General features: G+C 37.7%; 1 protein-coding gene across 2 annotated transcripts in view; it reads left to right on the top strand.

Annotated features, from left to right (window-relative positions):
• The window catches only part of LOC121373720 (excitatory amino acid transporter 1-like), a 95,160-nt gene extending 72,425 nt beyond the window's left edge, over positions 1–22,735 (top strand). For both annotated transcript variants that reach the window (XM_041500470.1, XM_041500479.1), the window contains exons 2-12: positions 6,781–7,006; positions 8,249–8,323; positions 8,987–9,109; positions 10,608–10,686; positions 11,252–11,294; positions 13,226–13,349; positions 14,119–14,245; positions 15,508–15,741; positions 16,999–17,193; positions 19,797–19,931; positions 20,975–22,735. In XM_041500470.1, the coding sequence (XP_041356404.1) occupies positions 6,790–7,006; positions 8,249–8,323; positions 8,987–9,109; positions 10,608–10,686; positions 11,252–11,294; positions 13,226–13,349; positions 14,119–14,245; positions 15,508–15,741; positions 16,999–17,193; positions 19,797–19,931; positions 20,975–21,104 (1,482 nt within the window). In that variant the 5' untranslated portion in view covers positions 6,781–6,789 and the 3' untranslated portion in view covers positions 21,105–22,735. The remainder of the gene's footprint in view (positions 1–6,780; positions 7,007–8,248; positions 8,324–8,986; positions 9,110–10,607; positions 10,687–11,251; positions 11,295–13,225; positions 13,350–14,118; positions 14,246–15,507; positions 15,742–16,998; positions 17,194–19,796; positions 19,932–20,974) is intronic.
• Positions 22,736–23,047: the final 312 nt, after the last annotated feature.

The raw sequence follows: 23,047 nt of genomic DNA, 5'->3' as shown, positions 1-23,047 counted from the left end.
TTTTTTTTTTAGTCCCAGACAGTTCTCCGCGTCTAGTATATCAAAGACCGTGACATCTACTGGCTATAGGGAAGGGCATATAAACGATTCCTCGGCGCTTTATTAGTAGGAGTAGCGTATGTGGCGGCAGCGGGTTTCCTCTCACTGTCTTCCTCTGTCGTTTTATCTCTCTCTCTCTCTCTCTCTCTCTCTCTCTCTCTCTCTCTCTCTCTCTCTCTCTCTCTCTCTCTCTCTCTCTCTCTCTCTCTCTCTCTCTCTCTCTCTCTCTCTCTCTCTCTCTCTCTCTCTCTCTCTCTCTCTCTCTCTCTCTCTCTCTCTCTCTCTCTCTCAGTACGACCTCCGTAAGTGGGCCCATTGGGCTATTTCTCGTTCCAGCCAGTGCACCATGACTGGGATATCAAAGGCCGTGGTATATATACTACCCTCTCTGTGGGATGGTGCATATAAAAAGATCCCTTGCTGCTAATCGAAAAGAGTTTCTTCTCTCAATATCTATGTGGTCCTTAACCATATGTCTGACGCCATATAACCGTAAATACAATATATTGAGTGCGTCGTTGAATAAAACATTTCTTCTTGTTCTCTCTCAGTATGTCTATTTGTTTTTTCCTGTCGCTCTCGTCTGTCTCTCTCTCTCTCTGTCTCTCTCTGTCTCTCTCTCTCTCTCTCTCTCTCTCCTCAGTTTATCCATATCTCTCCGTCTCCTTCTCAGTCTGTCTGTGTCTCTCCCTCTCTCCCTCTCCCTCTCCCTCTCCCTCCCTCCCTCTCCCTCCCTCTCTCTCTCTCTCTCTCTCTCTCTCTCCCTCTCTCTCTCCCTCTCTCCCTCTCTCTCTCTCCCTCTCTCTCTCTCTCTCTCTCTCTCTCTCTCTCTCTCTCTCTCTCTCTCTCTCTAATGGGTAAATTATAGGTTTGTCTTCCACCGCGATGTAATAAATATACCGTACATTTAATTTGACCCTAAAGGTTTTTATTCAACAAGCTACACAGTCGTTATATTCCACTTATCGATATTTTATTATATAATTCAATTCTGGCTTCGTAGACTTAAATCAGAAAACTAAATTAGTAAGCACTATTTTCTTCTTCGGTTTTTTTTTCGTTTTTTTCCTTCAAACTGCTAATGGTATCGAACAATAGCTGGCAAGAAACAGTGTGTGTGTATATCGAGTCATTTAATTACTTAAATTCTGCCTTTAACAGAACAACTGTCGAGTGATTATCGCTTTAATTGGGTAAATGAAAAACAAACTAACAAAATCGCGAAAACCAACACAAGCCTGGACAGAGGTCAGATTTAAATGTCACACCACGAGTAACATTTAACACGGTCAATGTCAGGATAAAAAGGAAACGAGTTAGGCTTTTTTTTCTTTCTTTTTTTTTGAAAACCTTTATTTTCGATGTATATACTCTTCAAAAATATAGGGGAACCTGAAATATTAACGTTAATATCAACTATTAGACCGAACATACGTTTTGACCACAGACATCCTAGTAAAGTAGGTGAACCTGAAATATTAATGTTAATATCAACTATTAGACCGAACATACGTTTTGACCACAGACATCCTAGTAAAGTAGGGGAACCTGAAATATTAATGTTAATATCAACTATTAGACCGAACATACGTTTTGACCACAGACATCCTAGTAAAGTAGGGAAACCTGAAATATTAATGTTAATATCAACTATTAGACCGAACGTACATTTTGACCACAGACATCCTAGTAAAGTAGGGAAACCTGAAATATTAATGTTAATATCAACTATTAGACCGAACGTACATTTTGACCACAGACATCCTAGTAAAGTAGGGAAACCTGAAATATTAACGTTAATATCAACTATTAGACCGAACGTACGTTTTGACCACAGACATCCTAGTAAAGTAGGGGAACCTGAAATATTAACGTTAATATCAACTATTAGACCGAACGTACGTTTTGACCACAGACATCCTAGTAAAGTAGGGACCTGAAATATTAACGTTAATATCAACTATTAGACCGAACATACGTTTTGACCACAGACATCCTAGTAAAGTAGGGGAACCTGAAATATTAATGTTAATATCAACTATTAGACCGAACATACGTTTTGACTACAGACATCCTAGTAAAGTAGGGAACCTGAAATATTAATGTTAATATCAACTATTAGACCGAACATACGTTTTGACCACAGACATCCTAGTAAAGTAGGGGACCTGAAGTATTAACGTTAATATCAACTATTAGACCGAACATACATTTTGACCACAGACATCCTAGTAAAGTAGGGGACCTGAAATATTAACGTTAATATCAACTATTAGACCGAACGTACGTTTTGACCACAGATATCCTAGTAAAGTAGGGGAACCTGAAATATTAACGTTAATATCAACTATTAGACCGAACATACATTTTGACCACAGACATCCTAGTAAAGTAGGGAAACCTGAAATATTAATGTTAATATCAACTATTAGACCGAACGTACATTTTGACCACAGACATCCTAGTAAAGTAGGGAAACCTGAAATATTAATGTTAATATCAACTATTAGACCGAACGTACATTTTGACCACAGACATCCTAGTAAAGTAGGGGAACCTGAAATATTAACGTTAATATCAACTATTAGACCGAACATACGTTTTGACCACAGACATCCTAGTAAAGTAGGTGAACCTGAAATATTAATGTTAATATCAACTATTAGACCGAACATACGTTTTGACCACAGACATCCTAGTAAAGTAGGGGAACCTGAAATATTAATGTTAATATCAACTATTAGACCGAACATACGTTTTGACCACAGACATCCTAGTAAAGTAGGGAAACCTGAAATATTAATGTTAATATCAACTATTAGACCGAACATACGTTTTGACCACAGACATCCTAGTAAAGTAGGGAAACCTGAAATATTAATGTTAATATCAACTATTAGACCGAACGTACATTTTGACCACAGACATCCTAGTAAAGTAGGGGAACCTGAAATATTAACGTTAATATCAACTATTAGACCGAACGTACGTTTTGACCACAGACATCCTAGTAAAGTAGGGGAACCTGAAATATTAACGTTAATATCAACTATTAGACCGAACATACGTTTTGACCACAGACATCCTAGTAAAGTAGGGGAACCTGAAATATTAATGTTAATATCAACTATTAGACCGAACATACGTTTTGACTACAGACATCCTAGTAAAGTAGGGAACCTGAAATATTAATGTTAATATCAACTATTAGACCGAACATACGTTTTGACCACAGACATCCTAGTAAAGTAGGGGACCTGAAGTATTAACGTTAATATCAACTATTAGACCGAACATACATTTTGACCACAGACATCCTAGTAAAGTAGGGGACCTGAAATATTAACGTTAATATCAACTATTAGACCGAACATACATTTTGACCACAGACATCCTAGTAAAGTAGGGGAACCTGAAATATTAACGTTAATATCAACTATTAGACCGAACGTACGTTTTGACCACAGACATCCTAGTAAAGTAGGGGAACCTGAAATATTAACGTTAATATCAACTATTAGACCGAACGTACATTTTGACCACAGACATCCTAGTAAAGTAGGGAAACCTGAAATATTAATGTTAATATCAACTATTAGACCGAACGTACATTTTGACCACAGACATCCTAGTAAAGTAGGGGAACCTGAAATATTAACGTTAATATCAACTATTAGACCGAACGTACGTTTTGACCACAGACATCCTAGTAAAGTAGGGGAACCTGAAATATTAACGTTAATATCAACTATTAGACCGAACGTACGTTTTGACCACAGACATCCTAGTAAAGTAGGGGAACCTGAAATATTAACGTTAATATCAACTATTAGACCGAACATACGTTTTGACCACAGACATCCTAGTAAAGTAGGGGAACCTGAAATATTAATGTTAATATCAACTATTAGACCGAACATACGTTTTGACTACAGACATCCTAGTAAAGTAGGGAACCTGAAATATTAATGTTAATATCAACTATTAGACCGAACATACGTTTTGACCACAGACATCCTAGTAAAGTAGGGGACCTGAAGTATTAACGTTAATATCAACTATTAGACCGAACATACATTTTGACCACAGACATCCTAGTAAAGTAGGGGACCTGAAATATTAACGTTAATATCAACTATTAGACCGAACATACATTTTGACCACAGACATCCTAGTAAAGTAGGGGAACCTGAAATATTAACGTTAATATCAACTATTAGACCGAACGTACGTTTTGACCACAGACATCCTAGTAAAGTAGAGGATCCTGAAATATTAACGTTAATATCAACTATTAGACCGAACGTACGTTTTGACCACAGACATCCTAGTAAAGTAGAGGAACCTGAAATATTAACGTTAATATCAACTATTAGACCGAACATACGTTTTGACCACAGACATCCTAGTAAAGTAGGGGAACCTGAAATATTAACGTTAATATCAACTATTAGACCGAACATACGTTTTGACCACAGACATCCTAGTAAAGTAGGGAACCTGAAATATTAATGTTAATATCAACTATTAGACCGAACATACGTTTTGACCACAGACATCCTAGTAAAGTAGGGGACCTGAAATATTAATGTTAATATCAACTATTAGACCGAACATACGTTTTGACCACAGACATCCTAGTAAAGTAGGGGAACCTGAAATATTAATGTTAATATCAACTATTAGACCGAACATACGTTTTGACCACAGACATCCTAGTAAAGTAGGGGACCTGAAATATTAACGTTAATATCAACTATTAGACCGAACATACATTTTGACCACAGACATCCTAGTAAAGTAGGGGAACCTGAAATATTAATGTTAATATCAACTATTAGACCGAACATACGTTTTGACCACAGACATCCTAGTAAAGTAGGGGACCTGAAATATTAACGTTAATATCAACTATTAGACCGAACATACATTTTGACCACAGACATCCTAGTAAAGTAGGGGAACCTGAAATATTAACGTTAATATCAACTATTAGACCGAACATACATTTTGACCACAGACATCCTAGTAAAGTAGGGGAACCTGAAATATTAACGTTAATATCAACTATTAGACCGAACATACATTTTGACCACAGACATCCTAGTAAAGTAGGGGACCAGAAATATTAACGTTAATATCAACTATTAGACCGAACATACGTTTTGACCACAGACATCCTAGTAAAGTAGGGGACCTGAACTATTAACGTTAATATCAACTATTAGACCGAACATACGTTTTGACCACAGACATCCTAGTAAAGTAGGGGAACCTGAAATATTAACGTTAATATCAACTATTAGACCGAACATACGTTTTGACCACAGACATCCTAGTAAAGTAGGGGAACCTGAAATATTAACGTTAATATCAACTATTAGACCGAACATACGTTTTGACCACAGACATCCTAGTAAAGAACGTTCAGGTATGTTTATAAACACACCGAAACACATTCCAAAGTTTGAACGTGCATCACGCAGTTGCCCCAAACACGTGCGCGGGGTGTCTTTATCGATTTGACATTTTCCAGGGAGGTCGATTAATCACTGTGAAACGTTATTTCTGTCAATCGTTTTCATTCTGTTGATCATACAGTTGTTATCGTTTTGGTTTTAGTTATTTTATTGTTTGAATTTGCGATTTACTGATAAAAAAACCGTCAACTTTCTAATTTCACTTTTGACCCCAGTCGTCCTTCAAAATCTTTCGTAGTAAAAAAACCTACTGTTATACTGAACTACCGATTGTTATGTTTGCCCAATTAATTCACTGTTATCATATAGCCATTCTCCATAGCTAATATACCTTACAATTTTGCAATTGTAAATTCATAATAGAGTTCCCCTACTTTTCTGAAGAGTGTATACAAAGATGTAAATCACTTTACACACTGTTTTGAGTTTTGCTATAAAACAAAAATTAAAATACTAGGCACGTTCACTAATGAAAAACCAAAGTTCTATTTATTCTGTTAAAATTTTTATAATGAATTGCATTAAACTACCATTTTATTACAAGGTTAACATCGAAAACGGAAAACCATAAACGCAAACTCTTTACTAAACGACTCGACGTCATTCGATTCGTGCATTGTGATAAGATCTGTGGCCTGACTCGGGACAGGAATTACCTAAAAGTCTTCTAAAAGTGAATTTTGAAATTTTGAATAAGAAAATTAATTAAAATTATAACTATTATACCTAAAAATATATAAATTAACTGGCGCAAATTTGAATGGGCTAATCTAATAAAATAAAAAAAAAATTAAATTAGAAATGTTTTTTTTTAGGCCCAAGGAGGTTAGGAGGAAAGGATGGCAATGGCCCCACAGGAAAGCTTCTTTAGTATGTCATAAAGAGATGTCAATCATATTCCGAACCTCTGTGTGACCAAGCGGGGGCCGGGGGGTCAGATCAATCACCTAGCCTAAGGCCAAAACCGCCTACGCCCTAAAGAAACACCTAATTTCCGACATCATACCGTCATTGTGCAGAAACACGTCGTCCAGAAGTAGTACCTACAAGGCCATTGGTTCAAAAAGTTTCAAATCGTCCAATAGTATTTGGGGTGATAAAATCACAATTTTGTAACCAACACTACTACACATACGATTGATTTTGATATGCCAGTCGTGCAGCACTGGCTACAGCGTGGGAAGACAATGGGCCAGATTACTGGTATGGTGCTTGCTGCAAGTAATACCTTTTTGTTTTTACTGTATTCTGTTTATTTTAGCTAGAAACCATGGCAGCCGATACAGAAACGAGCTTCTTAACAAAGGTACCAGAAGAAATGATCCAGATCGACGACGCACCCAAGACGCCATATTGGACGAAGGTTAAAGGTTACTTACGGAAGGATGCCCTGATGTATCTAATTCTCGTCGGGATCGTGGTGGGATTTGGCGTGGGATTCGGGGTCAGACAGCTGAATCCTTCCAAGGATGCGATCATGTGGATGGGTAGGTCGATATTTGGGCTTCGATATAACTTTCGTTTTATATTCACTTACGCACCCTAATTATTAATATTTATGTAACATGTGGATGGGTAAGTCAATATTAAAGTTCATTTTAGCTTTTCTTTCGAACCACACTCTATTTGTGTATAGACGGTAAACATAAACAAAGATGACAATATATGTAGATGAACGTCACGGCACATATGCAATAATAATGGTATAGACTAAAACATACATCAGGGTTAAAGCTGGACAATTAAAAAAAAAAAAAATGTTTTGGAATTTGACCAATTTGGTAAAAAGGACAGAAAAGAAGGTCCCCCCCCCCCCCCCCCCCACACACACACACACACACCAAAAAACAAACAAATAACGACACATAAATAAATGACATCATTGGAACACATTGATTTATTAACAATCGGCTATTGGAGATCCCAAATTTGGTAATTTTGACACATAGTCTTAATTAGAGAGGAAACCCTCCACAGTTTTTCATTAGTAGAAAGGCATCTTTTATATGCCCAATCTCATAGGCAGGATAACATATGTTACGGCCTTTTATATACCTATCGTGGTTAACTGGGTGGAACCAACGGGGATCGATCACAAACCGACCGCGAATCAAGCGATGCTTTGCCACTGGGCTACGTCCCCCCCCCCCCCCCCCCCCCATAGAAGACGAAACACAACGGAATTTAAACGACGTAATACATGAACGACTCTGCACAACACGGAGTCGAATGGGCATTTAACAACATAATGGCTGATTCCATCAATCTCTATCCAGTGCCTCGCCTATAGAAGGACTGCCACTCCCGAGAAGATATTTTAATGAATATATCATCCCTCTTGCCACAAAAGAGGACTGTCACTTCCGAGGAGATATTTTACTAGATATGTCATCCTTCTTGCCACACAAGAGGACTGCCACTCCTGGACTAGTTTGCCAGGTCAAAACCAGCACCGGACAGAGTTCATTAGAATACGCACAGCTGTGATAGTATGCACTCACTAATCACTGTCATAATAGTGATGATACCAGGTGTTCGCGAAAGTGGAGCATATCCTGCCCCACCGGAGTCACCAGACATATAAACAAAGAATGTTGACATTGCGACACAAAAACAACACTTTACGATAAAGACTGGGTACACATAAATAAAGAATGACGACATATAAATATGACGATGACATTGATGGTGTGGCTGTTAACGAAAACTTTGTTTTTTCTTTCGGACAGGTATTGCCGGGGAACTGTTTATGCGATCGCTTCGCTTGATGATTCTTCCGTTGATAGTTTGTTGTCTGATATCAGGTAAAATCCACATAGTCTACAGTGTGCTATCAATGATATAGCTATAGTTAGAAATGCCATATTAAATTGTACATACGTTATATATTTATATATATATATATATATATATATATATATATATATATATATATATATATATATATACACACACATACATACATACATACATACATACATACATACATACATACATACATACATATATATATATATATATATATATATATATACATATATATATATATATATATATATATATATATATATATATATACATACATACATACATACATATATATATATATATACAGTCAAACTTCGATAACTCGATATATATACGATGTGGTATTGTGTAAACCTATCATATTGTACAGTGTGATATTAATGATATTGTTATAGTTGATAGTGTGATAGAAGATAAAACTATCATATTGTACAGTGTGATATTAATGATATTGTTATAGTTAGTAGTGTGATATTTGGTAAAACTTACATATTGTAGTGTGGTATCAGTAATATTGTTATAGTTAGTAGTGTGATAGCAGGTTAAAATCACATGTTCATGGTATGCAGAGCGATAAAGGGTTAACTAACGTTTACGAAATACTAACAGTTATATACTTGACTAGGATACCCATAAAGGCAATATTTTACATATTGTAGGGACGGCATCCCTGGACCCGAAGTCTAACGGTAAAATCAGCCTCACAACCTTCATATACATCGTCTCCACCAACGCACTGGGCAGTGCGGTAGGAGTGGTTCTTGGTGTTGCCATTCGACCAGGTTAGTAAGAGTGATTAGGACCGTACTTAAATCAATAGGGAAGGACTGCTGTTCCACAGAGAAACACGAAGTCGTGTCTTTCTTAGTTTAAAGTGCCCTTGTTCACCAGCTGGAGAAGTCCCTCTATCATTGGGCTATTTCTTGTTCCAGCCAATGCACCACAACTGGTACATCAAAGGCTGTAGTATGTGCTATCCTGTCTATGAGATTGTGCATATAAAAGATCCCTTGCTGCTAATCGGAAAGAGTAGCCCATGAAGTGGCGGCTTCAGGTTTCCTCCCTCAATATCTGTGTCCGACGCCATATAACCGTAAATAAAATGTGTTGAGTGCATCGTTAAATAAAACATTTTTCTTTCTTGTTGGTCTGTCCCCTCGGAGTACCTACTGGTAATATTAAACCAAATAATATCTGGCTGGGTCAAAGTTCGAGATGCACATGACTTTTGATAGAGCAGTTAATACCACAAATTTTGTCATTGGTGATAAATTTGACAGTGTTTGTTGTGATACATTCCTGTAATTTACTTTGAACTAGTGTCAATGTATCAACTACCACTGTGCTTGAAAAATGTTCGGGGTCCTACTAAAATATCATCACAAATGTTTGTGCGGAACTAGGGTAGTCATAGCCGCTACCCGTTATCTCTAAAATGTGCAGCTTAACCCCCATCTTTTTCTTATTTACTTTAAGGGTTAGGGGCGATAGTATGTTACTATTGTCGTCTATGGAATTTGATTTGGTTGTATACACCATACTAGTCCCCTGTATATAGGTTTTAGCTCAGTCCTTTTGTCTGTAGTTCCGCCTGTCTGTTCGTCTGTTCGTCTGTTCCGTATATAGTTCCGGTTTTATGCCTGAACATATTAAGCCCACATTTTGTGTATTGCCTTATAATGTAAATTTTACATTTATGGTGATTTAACTATTTTTGATAGAATGAATGAATGAATGAATGTTTAACGACACCCCAGCACGAAAAATACATCGGCTATTGGGTGTCAAACTATGGTAATGGAAACAAATAGGGTGATGATCAACATCAATAGAAAAATTCAAGATATAAATAAAAACAGTGTAATGAATGAATGAATGAATGTTTAACGACACCCCAGCACGAAAAATACATCGGCTATTGGGTGCCAAACTATGGTAATGCAAATAAATAAAGTGATGATCAACATCAATATAAAAATTCAAGATTTAAACAAAAACAGTGCAAAAACACAAAATATCACAGAATTTTACAGATACTGAATTTTACTCAAAATTTTAATTTGGTGCTGTATTGGCCATTCTCAAAGAGAATGTTACACCCCTGCACCACGGTGAGGTTACAGCACGCGCAGGGGCTATTTTTGATAGAGTTGGGGTTATATATTGATTTAGGAGTGCTCTCAAAATGCTTGTTTTAAGCAAACCCGCTACGGTTCGTTATTACGTACAGCAGTTAATAAACATTCTATCGGTCATACATATGTTCTTTCTGTTCTGAAGGAGTTGGTACTACCAGTGCTGAACGTGTTAACACCACAGACAGCATGGAGACACAGGACATATTCGCTGATCTTCTCAGGTAAGCGGACAAAACAGAACTTTTGGAACTCAGTATATAGGCACGGCGGAGCGGGAGGTGGTGGCTGGGGATGGTTGTAGCCACTCCACTAATTCTGAATAATAATAATTATAATAATAATAATAATAATAATTACTGTATTTGTATTATTTTTTATTGGTAGTATATCTTTAATCAGAGATGAATTTTACTTGTAGAATAGAGGACATTGCATCTCAAGACATCTAGTTTTAAAAATGTTACGGGCGAACATAGCCCCGGACCCCCTAGGCATGTTGCTTTGTTCCCTTGATCTCAATGTCAAGAATGCACCTGCCAATGTTTAGGTTTTCATTACCCCCCACCCCCCAAAATTTTTTAAAAAAAAAATTAAAAAAAAAAAAAAAACCACACAACAAAAACACATATAATAATAATAATAATAATAATAATTTAAAAAAAAAAAATAATAATAATAAATAACAAATCGTGTATGGAGTCTATAGCACCAAAGTGGATGAGGTCACTGTTGTTTATCCACATCCCACTAAAGTATAAGTTTAATAAATTTATTTTATTTTTTCAGAAACATTGTGCCGGACAACATGGTTGAAGCAACATTTAAACAGGTTTGGGTCAATACCAACAGCAGTATAATAATTCAGTTGTAATATCTAACTTGTAATTTCTCTCCCAAAGCTGATAAGTCGGCTAAACACTAAAACAGAATTAATTAGTTTATGGCTATTTTTTGTGCTTACATCCAAATACGTTCAAGTACGCTGTCCTGGACACACATATCAGATATCTGGGCTGACTGTTTAGGTCAGTAGGTTGGTTGTTAGTGGTTAATGAGAGAGAAGTGAGTGTAGTAGCTCCACACCTTACCTACTGAGTCATTAAACTCGCTATGTATGGCAGCCGGTACCGGGAGACGAACACTGTACCTGTCAGTCTTACGTGTCGTGGCTTAAACAGAAAGGAAGGAACGATAGAGACTATTTCATGGGGGATTTTTCGAATACGATTTTTATGTCAACGAGTGATGTGTGAAAACTATATGGTTTTCACACATCATGAGTTGACATAAAAATCGTATTCGAAAAAAAGCACCATGAAATGGTCTATTTATTATATACATATTTCCTAATTATTGACAATATCTTTGGCTTTTTGGTAATATCTTTCGCTTATCCCATCGAAAATACGTAACGTCATGATATAGTTCTTCTTGCCATAGACTTTTAAAAAGAAATTTGAACAAAATTTATCTTTATTAACATTTATTTAACAATACTGCGGTGCAGACATACCTGACAAAACGATCCTCCAAAAACTCCCACGAAAACAAAACGAATAGAACGCCGTTAAATTCTTACACTTAGGCTACACTCGATGGCACTACATTGTGTTATCATTATTTATCTTCGTATTCAATTCGTTTTAGATATTTTATCGTAATTGCACTTCGTATCCCCTTTTTATAGGTACAGTTATTTAAATTACATTTTTTTATCAAATGCATTGGTAATCATCAAATTTAAATACGAAGAAACGAGACAAAGGGAGATAATTTAATCATGCACTTTTACAAAAAAAAAGTAAATACGACTTCTATATTTTCACTGCAGCTAAAATACAGTGAAAATATGACTTTTCACCTGATATGACTTTTATGGTTTCTGTAGATCTATATATTTCATTGCTATGTATATAATAAAACGTTATATTTAACTAGGGACTTATATTTTAATTACATTTATATGTGGTCTGACGTATGGTTAAGAGACACACAGATAATGAGAAAGAAAACCCGCTGTCGCCACACAATCGGCTACTCTTTTCGATTTATGTGCAACAATGCACGGAAAGGATAGTACAAACACAGACCTTTGTTACACCAGTTGTGGAGCATTGGCTGGAACGAGAAACAGCCCAGTGCGTCCACAGACTGGGATCGATCGTAGACCGAAGGTGCATCAGGCAAGCGCTTCACCACTGAACTACGTCACCCCCACCTCCACCCCCAAAAAACAAAACAAAACAAAAAAATCTAGTGGCTACAGCCATACCAGCCAATAAAATAAGCACGATCGAAATTGATTGCTCTGTGACATATAAGCCAACTGCTTTTTTTCTTCTTTTTTAAAAAATTATTTCCGTGCTTATATCAAATTAAGGTTCAAACACGCTGTCCTGAGCACACACGTCATTTATTTGCACTGTCTGTCCAGGACAGTGAGTTAGTTGTTAGTTGTAAGTGGTCAGTGAGAACAGGGTGTTGTAGTGTTAAACCTACGCTTTGAGTCTTGAAAACTCGCTCTGGGTAGGAGCCGGCACCGGGCTGTGAACCATGTAGTGTACGTACTAGCCTTATGTCTGATGGCCGAAGCCAACTGCAAACGCAAGCAACGTTCAGCAACGTGTGTTAGATAGAAAATACTTTTAACTTTAAAAAATTCTACAAAGGGCTCTTTCATTTTTCTCTAGACACACATATATTCTTCTCAAATTAATTGTCACATTTTAACAGGGACTTCCCTCCTCCCGTTATTTACAGGTCATTACGAAGTATTCAAGGGAGATCATTCACACAGTACGAAACACGACCAACGGAACAGTTATCGACTCTTTGGTTGTTGTTTCGAAATCTTTGGCGAAGGTCGACAGTGTAAACGTTCTGGGTTTGTATTTTTAGTTCGTCCTTACTAAGTAACTATTTATCATTGCTAAATTATGCTCTTTCTTATAAATACTTGGATTGGCCAATTTCAATACCACGTGAATAAAAATCAGTATTACTTTATTTTTTTATGATCTCATAAAACAAGTCAATATAGAAACTGGGGGGGGGGGGGGGGGGGGGCGCCGTCCTCCCTCCTCCACTTAAGGCCTAGTGCAGCGCGCCCATTAAGTCAGTACTTTCCTTAATGTGCAGGGCGAGCTGCCTCCCTCTATTTAGCGAATTTAAAATGGCGGGGCAAATATTTATGTTGTTGTTGGAAGATTTATTTCATTAATAATGATGCAAGTACTTCAATCGGTATTTAGTAAGTACGGTAGGTTATACATTTTTGATTTGTGTGTCCATTTGTTGCACTATTTTGTTTGAGAAGCGGTTGAAACATGGTGCCACAATTATATATATATATATATATATATATATATATATATATATATATATATATATATATATATATATATATATATATATACTGATGGAAAGAAATAAAGGATCACACAGTTGGCAACAAGAAGTAATAACTGCATCAAAAATCAATTCATATTGTCAGAAATTGACTGGGAACATATAGGCAGCACAGTCAACACTACAGACATTGAATCCCACATTACGACTTGGTATAAAATACAGACATTACTATGCTAGTAGAGCATTACATTTGGTCTTATATATATATAAACCCACTGTAATAAACGTGCTCTTACTTTCAGGTTTAATTGTCATTTGCACAGCCTTGGGCGTGGCTACCAACTCTGTGAAGGAGAAAGGTGATGTTGTTTTGCGGTTCTTCGTGGGATTCACTGAAATCGCCTTTGTCATAATGAGGAAAATATTTTGGTGTGTATACCATTTTATCATATACATCAAGTATACATCCAGTGTAATAAAAGTATGTGATATTTGCAAGATACGTTACGTATTTCATACATTTGCAAATTAAATGGAAATTAGATGTAAATTAATAAGGTCAGAGCACGTCGTTTATTGACATTAACATTTGATGAAATTGTATGCAAACGTACTGCGGCGACACTCCGTAATTGACGTATGCATTCATAGTCAAAGACATTTAAATGGTAACTTTGCATTGGAATCGTTTATATGCAGCATCCCACAAACATAACAGTACATACCCTGGCCTTTTGTACACCAATTGTGGAGTACGGGCTGTAAAAAGAAATAGCCAATGGGCCAACCGATGGGAATCCATCCTAGCTCGACCGCGCATCAGGCTAGCGCTTTACCACTGGGGTATGCAACTTTAAGAATCCCACATTAGGGGCTCATAAAGATTGGATGCGGCGCGTGAGTGCGTTCAGACAGTTGAGTCTTGATGTGTCTGCGGCTTGCGTTTTGAGCATATACATCACATACTATTATTTTATTGTGGGTGGCCTAATGCGGGGTTTTTGGGGTTTTTTTTTAAACGCACACATCCAGTCGAGACACTCAGTCTGATCAAAATTAGCTCTACTGGGTCTACCAGTAGATCTAACAGCATTGTATGGACTCCCATGTCCAGGTGACATTTCATCTATAAATGACAATTTAAATATCGACCAATTACACTTAGCCTTTTATAGCGTTATTCGGGAGCATACAAATTCTGCGAGACTATGCAATAGGCGAACTTGTTGGTCTATTTCAACATTGAAAAAACAGGGGGAAAAGTGCAATAATCAACTCTGGATTGTATACTAGTATAAACAGATTTTATGGCTAAACAATCACGGGTTTTTGTTGGGTTTTTTTTTTTTTTTTTTGGGTGGGGGGGGGGGGGGGGGGGGGGGGGGGGGGGGGGGGTCTTGAAACTAATTTTATATTGCAATTAGTTTCCGGCATACTTCGTAATTCACCCGAATCATTTCGTATACCCTCAGCATAATTCCGAATGTTTTCAAAATCTTTTCAAATTACTAGCATGATTTTGCAAGTAAGGTTTCGATTGGTTGAATGAAAGGTCAACTGGACATGAGCTTCAACAGGCTGCTGTTAGATCCACATGTAATTGATTTTTTTATTCGGACCGCACGCACGCGCCGTAACCAATCCACATAAGCCTTAATCAATTTGCATAAATTCTGTGTTTCGTTTTTCAGGTTCGCACCTATAGGCATTGGCAGTCTTATTGCTTCCGCCATCGCTGGAATTACGGACATTACCGAAGCGTTTTCTCGTCTCGGGCTGTTTGTCCTGACGATACTTGTCGGCCTTCTCATCTACTCGCTTATCGTTCTTCCCTTGATTCTCTTCGTCCTGACCAGAAGAAACCCGTTTGCCTTCATCATTTCCATTGTCAGAGCCTGTTTAATGGCATTCGCTACCTCATCTTCGTAAGTACAGTTAGTTTAAAGTACTAATAAAAATTATACCCATCTGTTTGGGGTTGTTTTGGGGGTTTTTTTTAGGGAGGGGGGGGTTTGGGGTGTGGGTTTTTTTCTTCTTTTTTTTGTATTTACAAAAACCTTTATGTTGTTTTTGGTTAGTTTTGTTTCGTTTCGTTTCGTTTCGTTTCGTTCGTTTCGTTTCGTTTCGTTTTATTTTATTGTTTGTTTGTTTTATTATTTTTCTTTCTTTCTTTTTGTTTCTTTGTTGTGTTTACAAAAACCTTTATGTTGTTGTTGGGTTTTTTGTTGTTGTTTTTTTACTTTCTTTTTGTTTGTTTCTTTTTGTTTCTTTGTTGTGTTTACAGAAACCTTTATGTTGTTGTTGTTGTTGTTTTTTTGTTTTTTTTTGTTTGCTGTTGTTGTTTTCTTTTGTTTTGTTTTGTTCTGTTTTGCTCTGTTTTGTTCGGTTCAGTTCGGTTTGGTTCGGTTCGGTTCGGTTCGGTCCGGTTTGTTTGTTTGTTTGATTGTTTGCTTCTTTTTTCTTTTTTTATTGTTATAACACACAATTCATGAACATTTCTGGAATGTAAACCAACAGTAGACTAAAATGAACATTATGCGAGGCAGAGTGGTCCGACTGTTGCTTGTGATGCGTCTGCGACTTGCGTTCTGAGCAAGCACACCGTATACGATTTCTATTATGCAGACCGCACGGATGGGCCGCATGCAGTCTATATGAACCTTTAGCGTAATTGATGGTGTGCCACGTATTTGCAGGGCCCGTAGTTATAAAGCTTTCAAGAGTCCAGACTCAAACTCTAATGACGTCACACGCATGCAATTGTATGACGTTGCCATGACATTACTGTCTCAAACTATTAGAGACCTTAAAACCTTTTCGGCCGAGCACTCTAATTTTATTTTTGGACTTAACCGTTTTCCCAGACATGGTATATCGAATCAGCCTTAGGTCTCTGACCTAACTACTAAATTATTGTTCCAAATTCCGCTCACCTTAAACTTACCCCCCCCCCCCCCCCCCCCCCCCCCATCCCATTCCTGGCCCGGACTTAAGCCTCAGTGGTATATGAACACGTACAAAGATGTCAGTCAGTTTAGACGCTAAACGTTTCATAAACACCAGACCAGGTGAACCCTTTCAGTACACAGTAGCGCAAGTATTTTGTATTTGCACATTACATTATTATTATTATTATTATTATTATTATTATGTTGTCATTATAATAACCAACTCTATTTCAGAGCGGCAGCGATCCCGGATATGCTTATAGCTTGTGAGGAAAAGAATCATATAGACAAACGAGTGACTCGTTTTGTGATTCCTCTATGTGCGACCTTGAACCGCGACGGTAGCGCCCTCTACGTCGCGTGTGCGTCAGTTTTCGTGGGTCAGATGATGTTGGGGTCGATTTCTGTCACCGAAGCATTTGTGATTTGGTGAGATATATTTTGTATTTACCGTATTTCCTCTAAAACGTGCCGGACTTCCAATAAGCGCTGGCCTCCAATAAGCGCCACGAAACGAATTTAGCACTAGTATAAAGTAAAAGTAAAGTTTGTTTTATTTAACGACGCCACTAGAGCACATTGATTTTTTATCTTATCATCGGCTATTGGACGTTAAACACATGGTCATTATGACACTGTTTTTTAGAGGAAACCCGCTGTAGCCACATAGGCTACTCTTTTACGACAGGCAGCAAGGGATATTTTATTTGCGCTTCCCACGGGCAGGATAGCTCAAACCATGACCTTTGTTGAACCATTTATAGATCACTGGTCGATGCAAGTGGTTTACACCTACCCACTGAGTCTTGCGGAACTCTCACTCAGAGTTTGGATTCGATATCACCGCCCCTGATTATCGCCGCCCTGCCCTAATTCATTGTCAAATAAAAATACAAAATCTTGCTTTCCTCTCAAAGCGTGTACAGTGTTGTTACGAGTCTGAATTCCCAACTAAAAAACGCTTGACAATACATTGTTTGGCCACAGTTGTGAAAGCCGACAGCAACAACGTGGTATGTTTTTTTCTTTTCTATTGTTAGTCGATATGACTGCACACGAGCGGAAAGGCAGTCTTACAAAGCTTGAATGCGAAGTAATCCTCACACCGTCACGCACATAACCACACACCACCTAGCAAACACCAAGTTGAAAGTAGACCATCATGATAAACTTCGACAGAACGTCAAATGCGAAATTTATTTTGATAAGTAAATTTTTGAAAGTAATTTTTGCCTTTGCAAATACCCAGACCAAGATACAGTTTTAACTGATGTCAGTAGTCCTTATCAATGACACATTGTTTGCATCTTTATAATATGGCACAGAGTAAACTAGCAACACTGGTTATTTGGTCTGTGTAGGCATAACTGTGTTTTGTTAAAAACATGTCTGCAAAAGCTATTTAATGAAATCTATCTGGACCTTGACATGCAATAATAGCCGTTTTTAAATGCAGTGAGCAACTTGTTACAAATATATCCTTCTGTCAATTTTTTAATTTGTTTGTTCTTTTATTTCTTTATTTCTTTTTATTTATTTCTAATCATTCTTTTTTTTTTCATTTCTTGCTTTCTTTTAATTATTTCATTTATTTATTTTAAATTACATTTGGGCATGATATTAAATGGTATAAATACTATATATAATAGAAAAAAGAATTGGATTTTTAGGTAATCCAACCTTTTGTAAAACATTTTAATGGTTAAAGTTTGATTTTATTTAACGACACCACTAGAGCAGATTGATTTATTAATAATCGGCTATTGGATGTCAAACATTTGGTAATTTTAAAATTTAGTCTTACAGAAAAACCCGTTACCTTTTTCCTTTAGTAGCAAGGGATCGTTTATATACACCATACCACAGACAGGATAGCACATACCACGGCACATACCAGTCGTGTTGCACTGGCTGGAACGAGAATTTTTTAATAGTGTCTATATTTAGTACATTAGTATAATCATATTGCATACGGCGATGAATGTACTGTTTCATCAAACATCCAAATTTAATAATAATAAATTTAGGTTTAGAAATTGATTGTCCCCCTCCCTCCAAAAACGTTTTGTAAATTAAACCAGCATAGATATTTCTACATATATGATATTTATGAATGTAAAAAATTCGATCATATCCAGCACTTGCCTCAAAAATAAGATTTCCGCGTTAAAAATGCCCTACAATTAAATTAGCGCCCAGCCCCATCAAAATCCTAGCTAGAACACTGTATAATATATATATATATATATATATATATATATATATGTAAGCGGGATCGACCGCGTAGATTGTAGGCCTTATGCATATGGTTGAGTTAAAGAACTTCCTTTTTATGGAAGCTTTGATAGCTCAGAGCGCATCGTGGTTAGTCTTGCAATTTGCGGGCGATTCGGTGCGACAGGTTCGAGTCCCAGCAACGGCATGGGACAATTTGTGAGGCCAGAAAGGATTTAATTATCCTCTGCGCCAGTGCGTTAATATCTATGTATGTAACAGTCAACCTCGACATACATACAATATATAGATATTCATACATCAATACATACATACATACATATGCCAGTGCGTTAATATCAATGTATGTAACAGTCAACCTCGACATACATACAATATATAGATATCCATACATCAATACATACTAGCCAGTGCCAGGTCTGCCCACTGTTTCATGTACGTAAGCGGGATCGACCGCGTAGATTGCAGGCCCCATGCATGTGGTTGAGTTAAAGAACATCCTTTTTTACGGATGCTTCGATATAGCTCAGAGCGTATCGTGGTTAGTCTCGCAATTTGCGGGCGATTTGGTGCCATAGGTTCGAGTCCCAGCAACGGCATGGGACAATTTGTGAGGCCAGAAAAGATTTAATTATCCCCTGCGCCAGTGCGTTAATATCTATGTATGTAACAGTCAACCTCGACATACATACATACATACATACATACATGTATATATATATATATATATATATATATATATATATATATATATATATATATATATATATATAGTTTCATATTTGTTTCACTTTCAGGATTCTAACTTCTGTTGGTTCTTTGGCCATGCCACCTGTGCCGAGTTCCGGCTTAGTGACGTTAATAATAATTCTGACGTCATTGGGCATCCCGTCCGATGGAATAAGTCTGTTGTTTGCCATTGATTGGCTTATGTATGTATTCTCTGATATATCGGCCATATGTGGTTTATATATGTGTGAATGGACCAGTGTGTGTGTGTGTGTGTGTGTGAGAGAGAGAGAGAGAGAGAGAGAGAGAGAGAGAGAGAGAGAGAGAGAGAGAGAGAGAAAGAGAGTGTGTGTGTGTGTGTGTGTAATAAGAGTTTGTGTGTTTACAATAACAATATTATTGATACAACACTGTACCAAATGATAGTTTTACCCGATAGCACACATACAGACACACACACACACACTCTCTCTCTCTCTCTCTCTCTCTCTCTCTCTCTCTCTCTCTCTCTCTCTCTCTCTCTCTCTCCATTCATCTTTCTCATCTATCAGAGAGAGAGAGAGAGAACGACAGGGAGAGGGACAGGGAGAGGGACAGAGAGAGAGAGAGAGCGACAGGGAGAGGGACAGAGAGACACAGAGAGAGAGAGAGAGAGAGAGAGAGAGAGAGAGAGAGGGGGGGAGACAGAGGGATAGAGCGACAGGGAGAGAGAGAGAGAGAGAGGAGACAGAGGGAGAGAGCGACAGGGGGAGAGACAGAGGGAGGGAGGGTGGAATGAAGTCTCAGAATTTAACTGCGTGTGTGCTTACGTGCATTTGTCTGTACGTCCATCCTAAGTAAATAGGTAGGTAACCTAAGGCTAAATATAATACACATCACGCCACTCGCCTATTTATTCGTCTTAATACCAGTCAGAAAATTGTGTATGGCTGTTTGTCCCTACGCCTGTCTGTTTAAGTATGCAGGGGCGGATCCAGGAAATATTGGGGGGGGGGGGGGTAAAGGAAAAAAAGGCATTTGGACCAACTAAGCATGGACCAAGATTCTCCAATGATTATTTTTTCATTTACCATTAAATTAATTTAAATGATTTCTTTGTAATCTTTATAGATGACAATATACTGTTTATATTTCAAAGTTAAAGATAATAACAATTTTTGGCGAGGAAACAGCCATTATGCATGTTTGAGATAGCGCCTTTAACTAAATAAACAAGAAATAACCTGCATTTTACTGATTATTACAGGGACCGTTTCAGAACCTACTGCAACATCATAAGTCACACGTTTTGTGCGGCTGTGACGTACCAGTTCTGCAAGAAAGACTTGGCACAGATCGACCAGGCAGACAGTCATCAAAAGAACCAAATAGCCTGATGCATCCATGCTGTTAAGAGCGGATCCAGAAGTGTGTGTGTGTAAGGGGGGGGGGGGGGGGGGGGGGTCGATGGGCGTGCTCTTGTTCCGCCGACATAAAAAAGTAATAAAAGGACAGTGTAGCATCCACCCCTTTCACAAGACCCAGGATCTGAATCGTGTTGTCATTAATGCTGTGAACGCATTTATCTTAAAGTGGCTACGTTTTATTCTATGGATAGATCCAGAGAAAGTGTGTGCTCATTAAGGTAACAATAATTCAAATTCACGTCCTTTCACGGATGGAGTTATCAACTTTACGTCCTTTCACACGTCATCAGGCACGGCGGAAGCAAGTAGACATTGATGGTTGGGGGGGGGGGGGGGGGGGGGGGGAGTGGCTGACTGAGATCGAGGGGGGTAAAGCAAAATTTCTAGGGGGTTCAGGGGGTATGCTTCCCCGTAGTCTTGATGCGAGATAACTCTATTTGATTAATTTCACTACAGAGGGAGAAACAAGAAAATTATCAAGAGTTATCTCATTATAGCAAGACTATACCAGTCCATAAAACCAAAATGGCGGCCATAACGCTGTAGGCGTCGTTTTCTTACTATGGTTTATATTACAGTTTTATTTACTTATTTACCGAATTTTTGCTCTCTTTTTTTCAACTGCACACTAAAATGCTCGTTGCTTGGTATTTCCAAAACACTTTTACTTTTCCTCTTACGTCAAACTAAACTGAAATTATTTATAAAAATAAACCCGACATTTTTTACTGGAGGATGGGACGGAATATAGTTATCTTTAGTTATGTGCTATACGACATTGTGAGAGAAAAATACTGATGGAAAGAATTAAGGGATCACACCAACCCTAACAGGAGAGAGTGACTGCTACAAAAACCTCGTCCATAGTGTCGGAAAGTTAACCATACTCGCACTCAATCTCACATTACTGACATTCAGTCCCACATTACTGACATTCAGTCCCACATTACTGACATTCAATTGAACATTACTGACATTCTGTCTCACATTACTGAAATTCAGTCCCACATTACTGATATTTAGTCCCACATTACTGACATTCAGTCCCATCTTACATCTCTATACAATTACGACGCTGGTAGTGACATAAATTTGGTCTACAGTACCAACGTTTTGTTTTGTTTAACGACACCACTAGAGCACATTAATGTATTAATCATCGGCTATTGAATGTCCAATATTTGCTCACTCTGACACAACATGATAATGTTATAGTCTTAGAGAGGAAACCCGCTAGATTTTTGTTTTTATATCGGTAGCAAGGGAACATTTATATGCACCCATCTCATAGATAGGAGAGCACATATCACGGCCTTTGATATGTTCCAGTCGTGGTGCACTGGCTGGAACGAGAAATAGCCCAATGGGCCAACCGACGGGGATCGATCCTAGACCGACGGCGCATCAAGCTAGGCTATGTCTCGCCCTACAATACAAACTTCTCCCTTATTGTTTCTCTCAGTATATTTAAGATTTTTCTCTATATTATAGACTATCTGACTTGTATATATGAACATTGTAGTCTTTTCAGCGTATGTATATCAGTACGGCTGTGACGTTGTACTCGGAAATCAGTACAGGAAAATAAAGATGTAAACGATTGTTGGATATATTATTTTTATGTGTATGTGTACATTACAACGTATTATTCATATTTCAAGTGATGTACGCTAATGAAGAAGGAAGGAAATGTTTTATTTAACGGCGCACTCAACACATTTTGTTTACAGTTATATGGCGTCGGACATAAGGTTAAGGACCACACATACATTGAGAGAGGAAACCCGTTGTAGCCACTTCATGGTCTACTCTTTTTGATTAGCAGCAAGTGACCTTTTATATGCACCATCCCATAGACAGGATAACACATACCACGGCCTTTGATGTACCAGTCGTGGTGCACTGGCTGGAGC

Source organism: Gigantopelta aegis, chromosome 1, assembly GCF_016097555.1.
Source record: "Gigantopelta aegis isolate Gae_Host chromosome 1, Gae_host_genome, whole genome shotgun sequence".
In the NCBI taxonomy this organism is placed as follows: Eukaryota; Metazoa; Mollusca; class Gastropoda; order Neomphalida; family Peltospiridae; genus Gigantopelta; species Gigantopelta aegis.
This window is presented reverse-complemented; position numbering and strand designations above follow the sequence as displayed.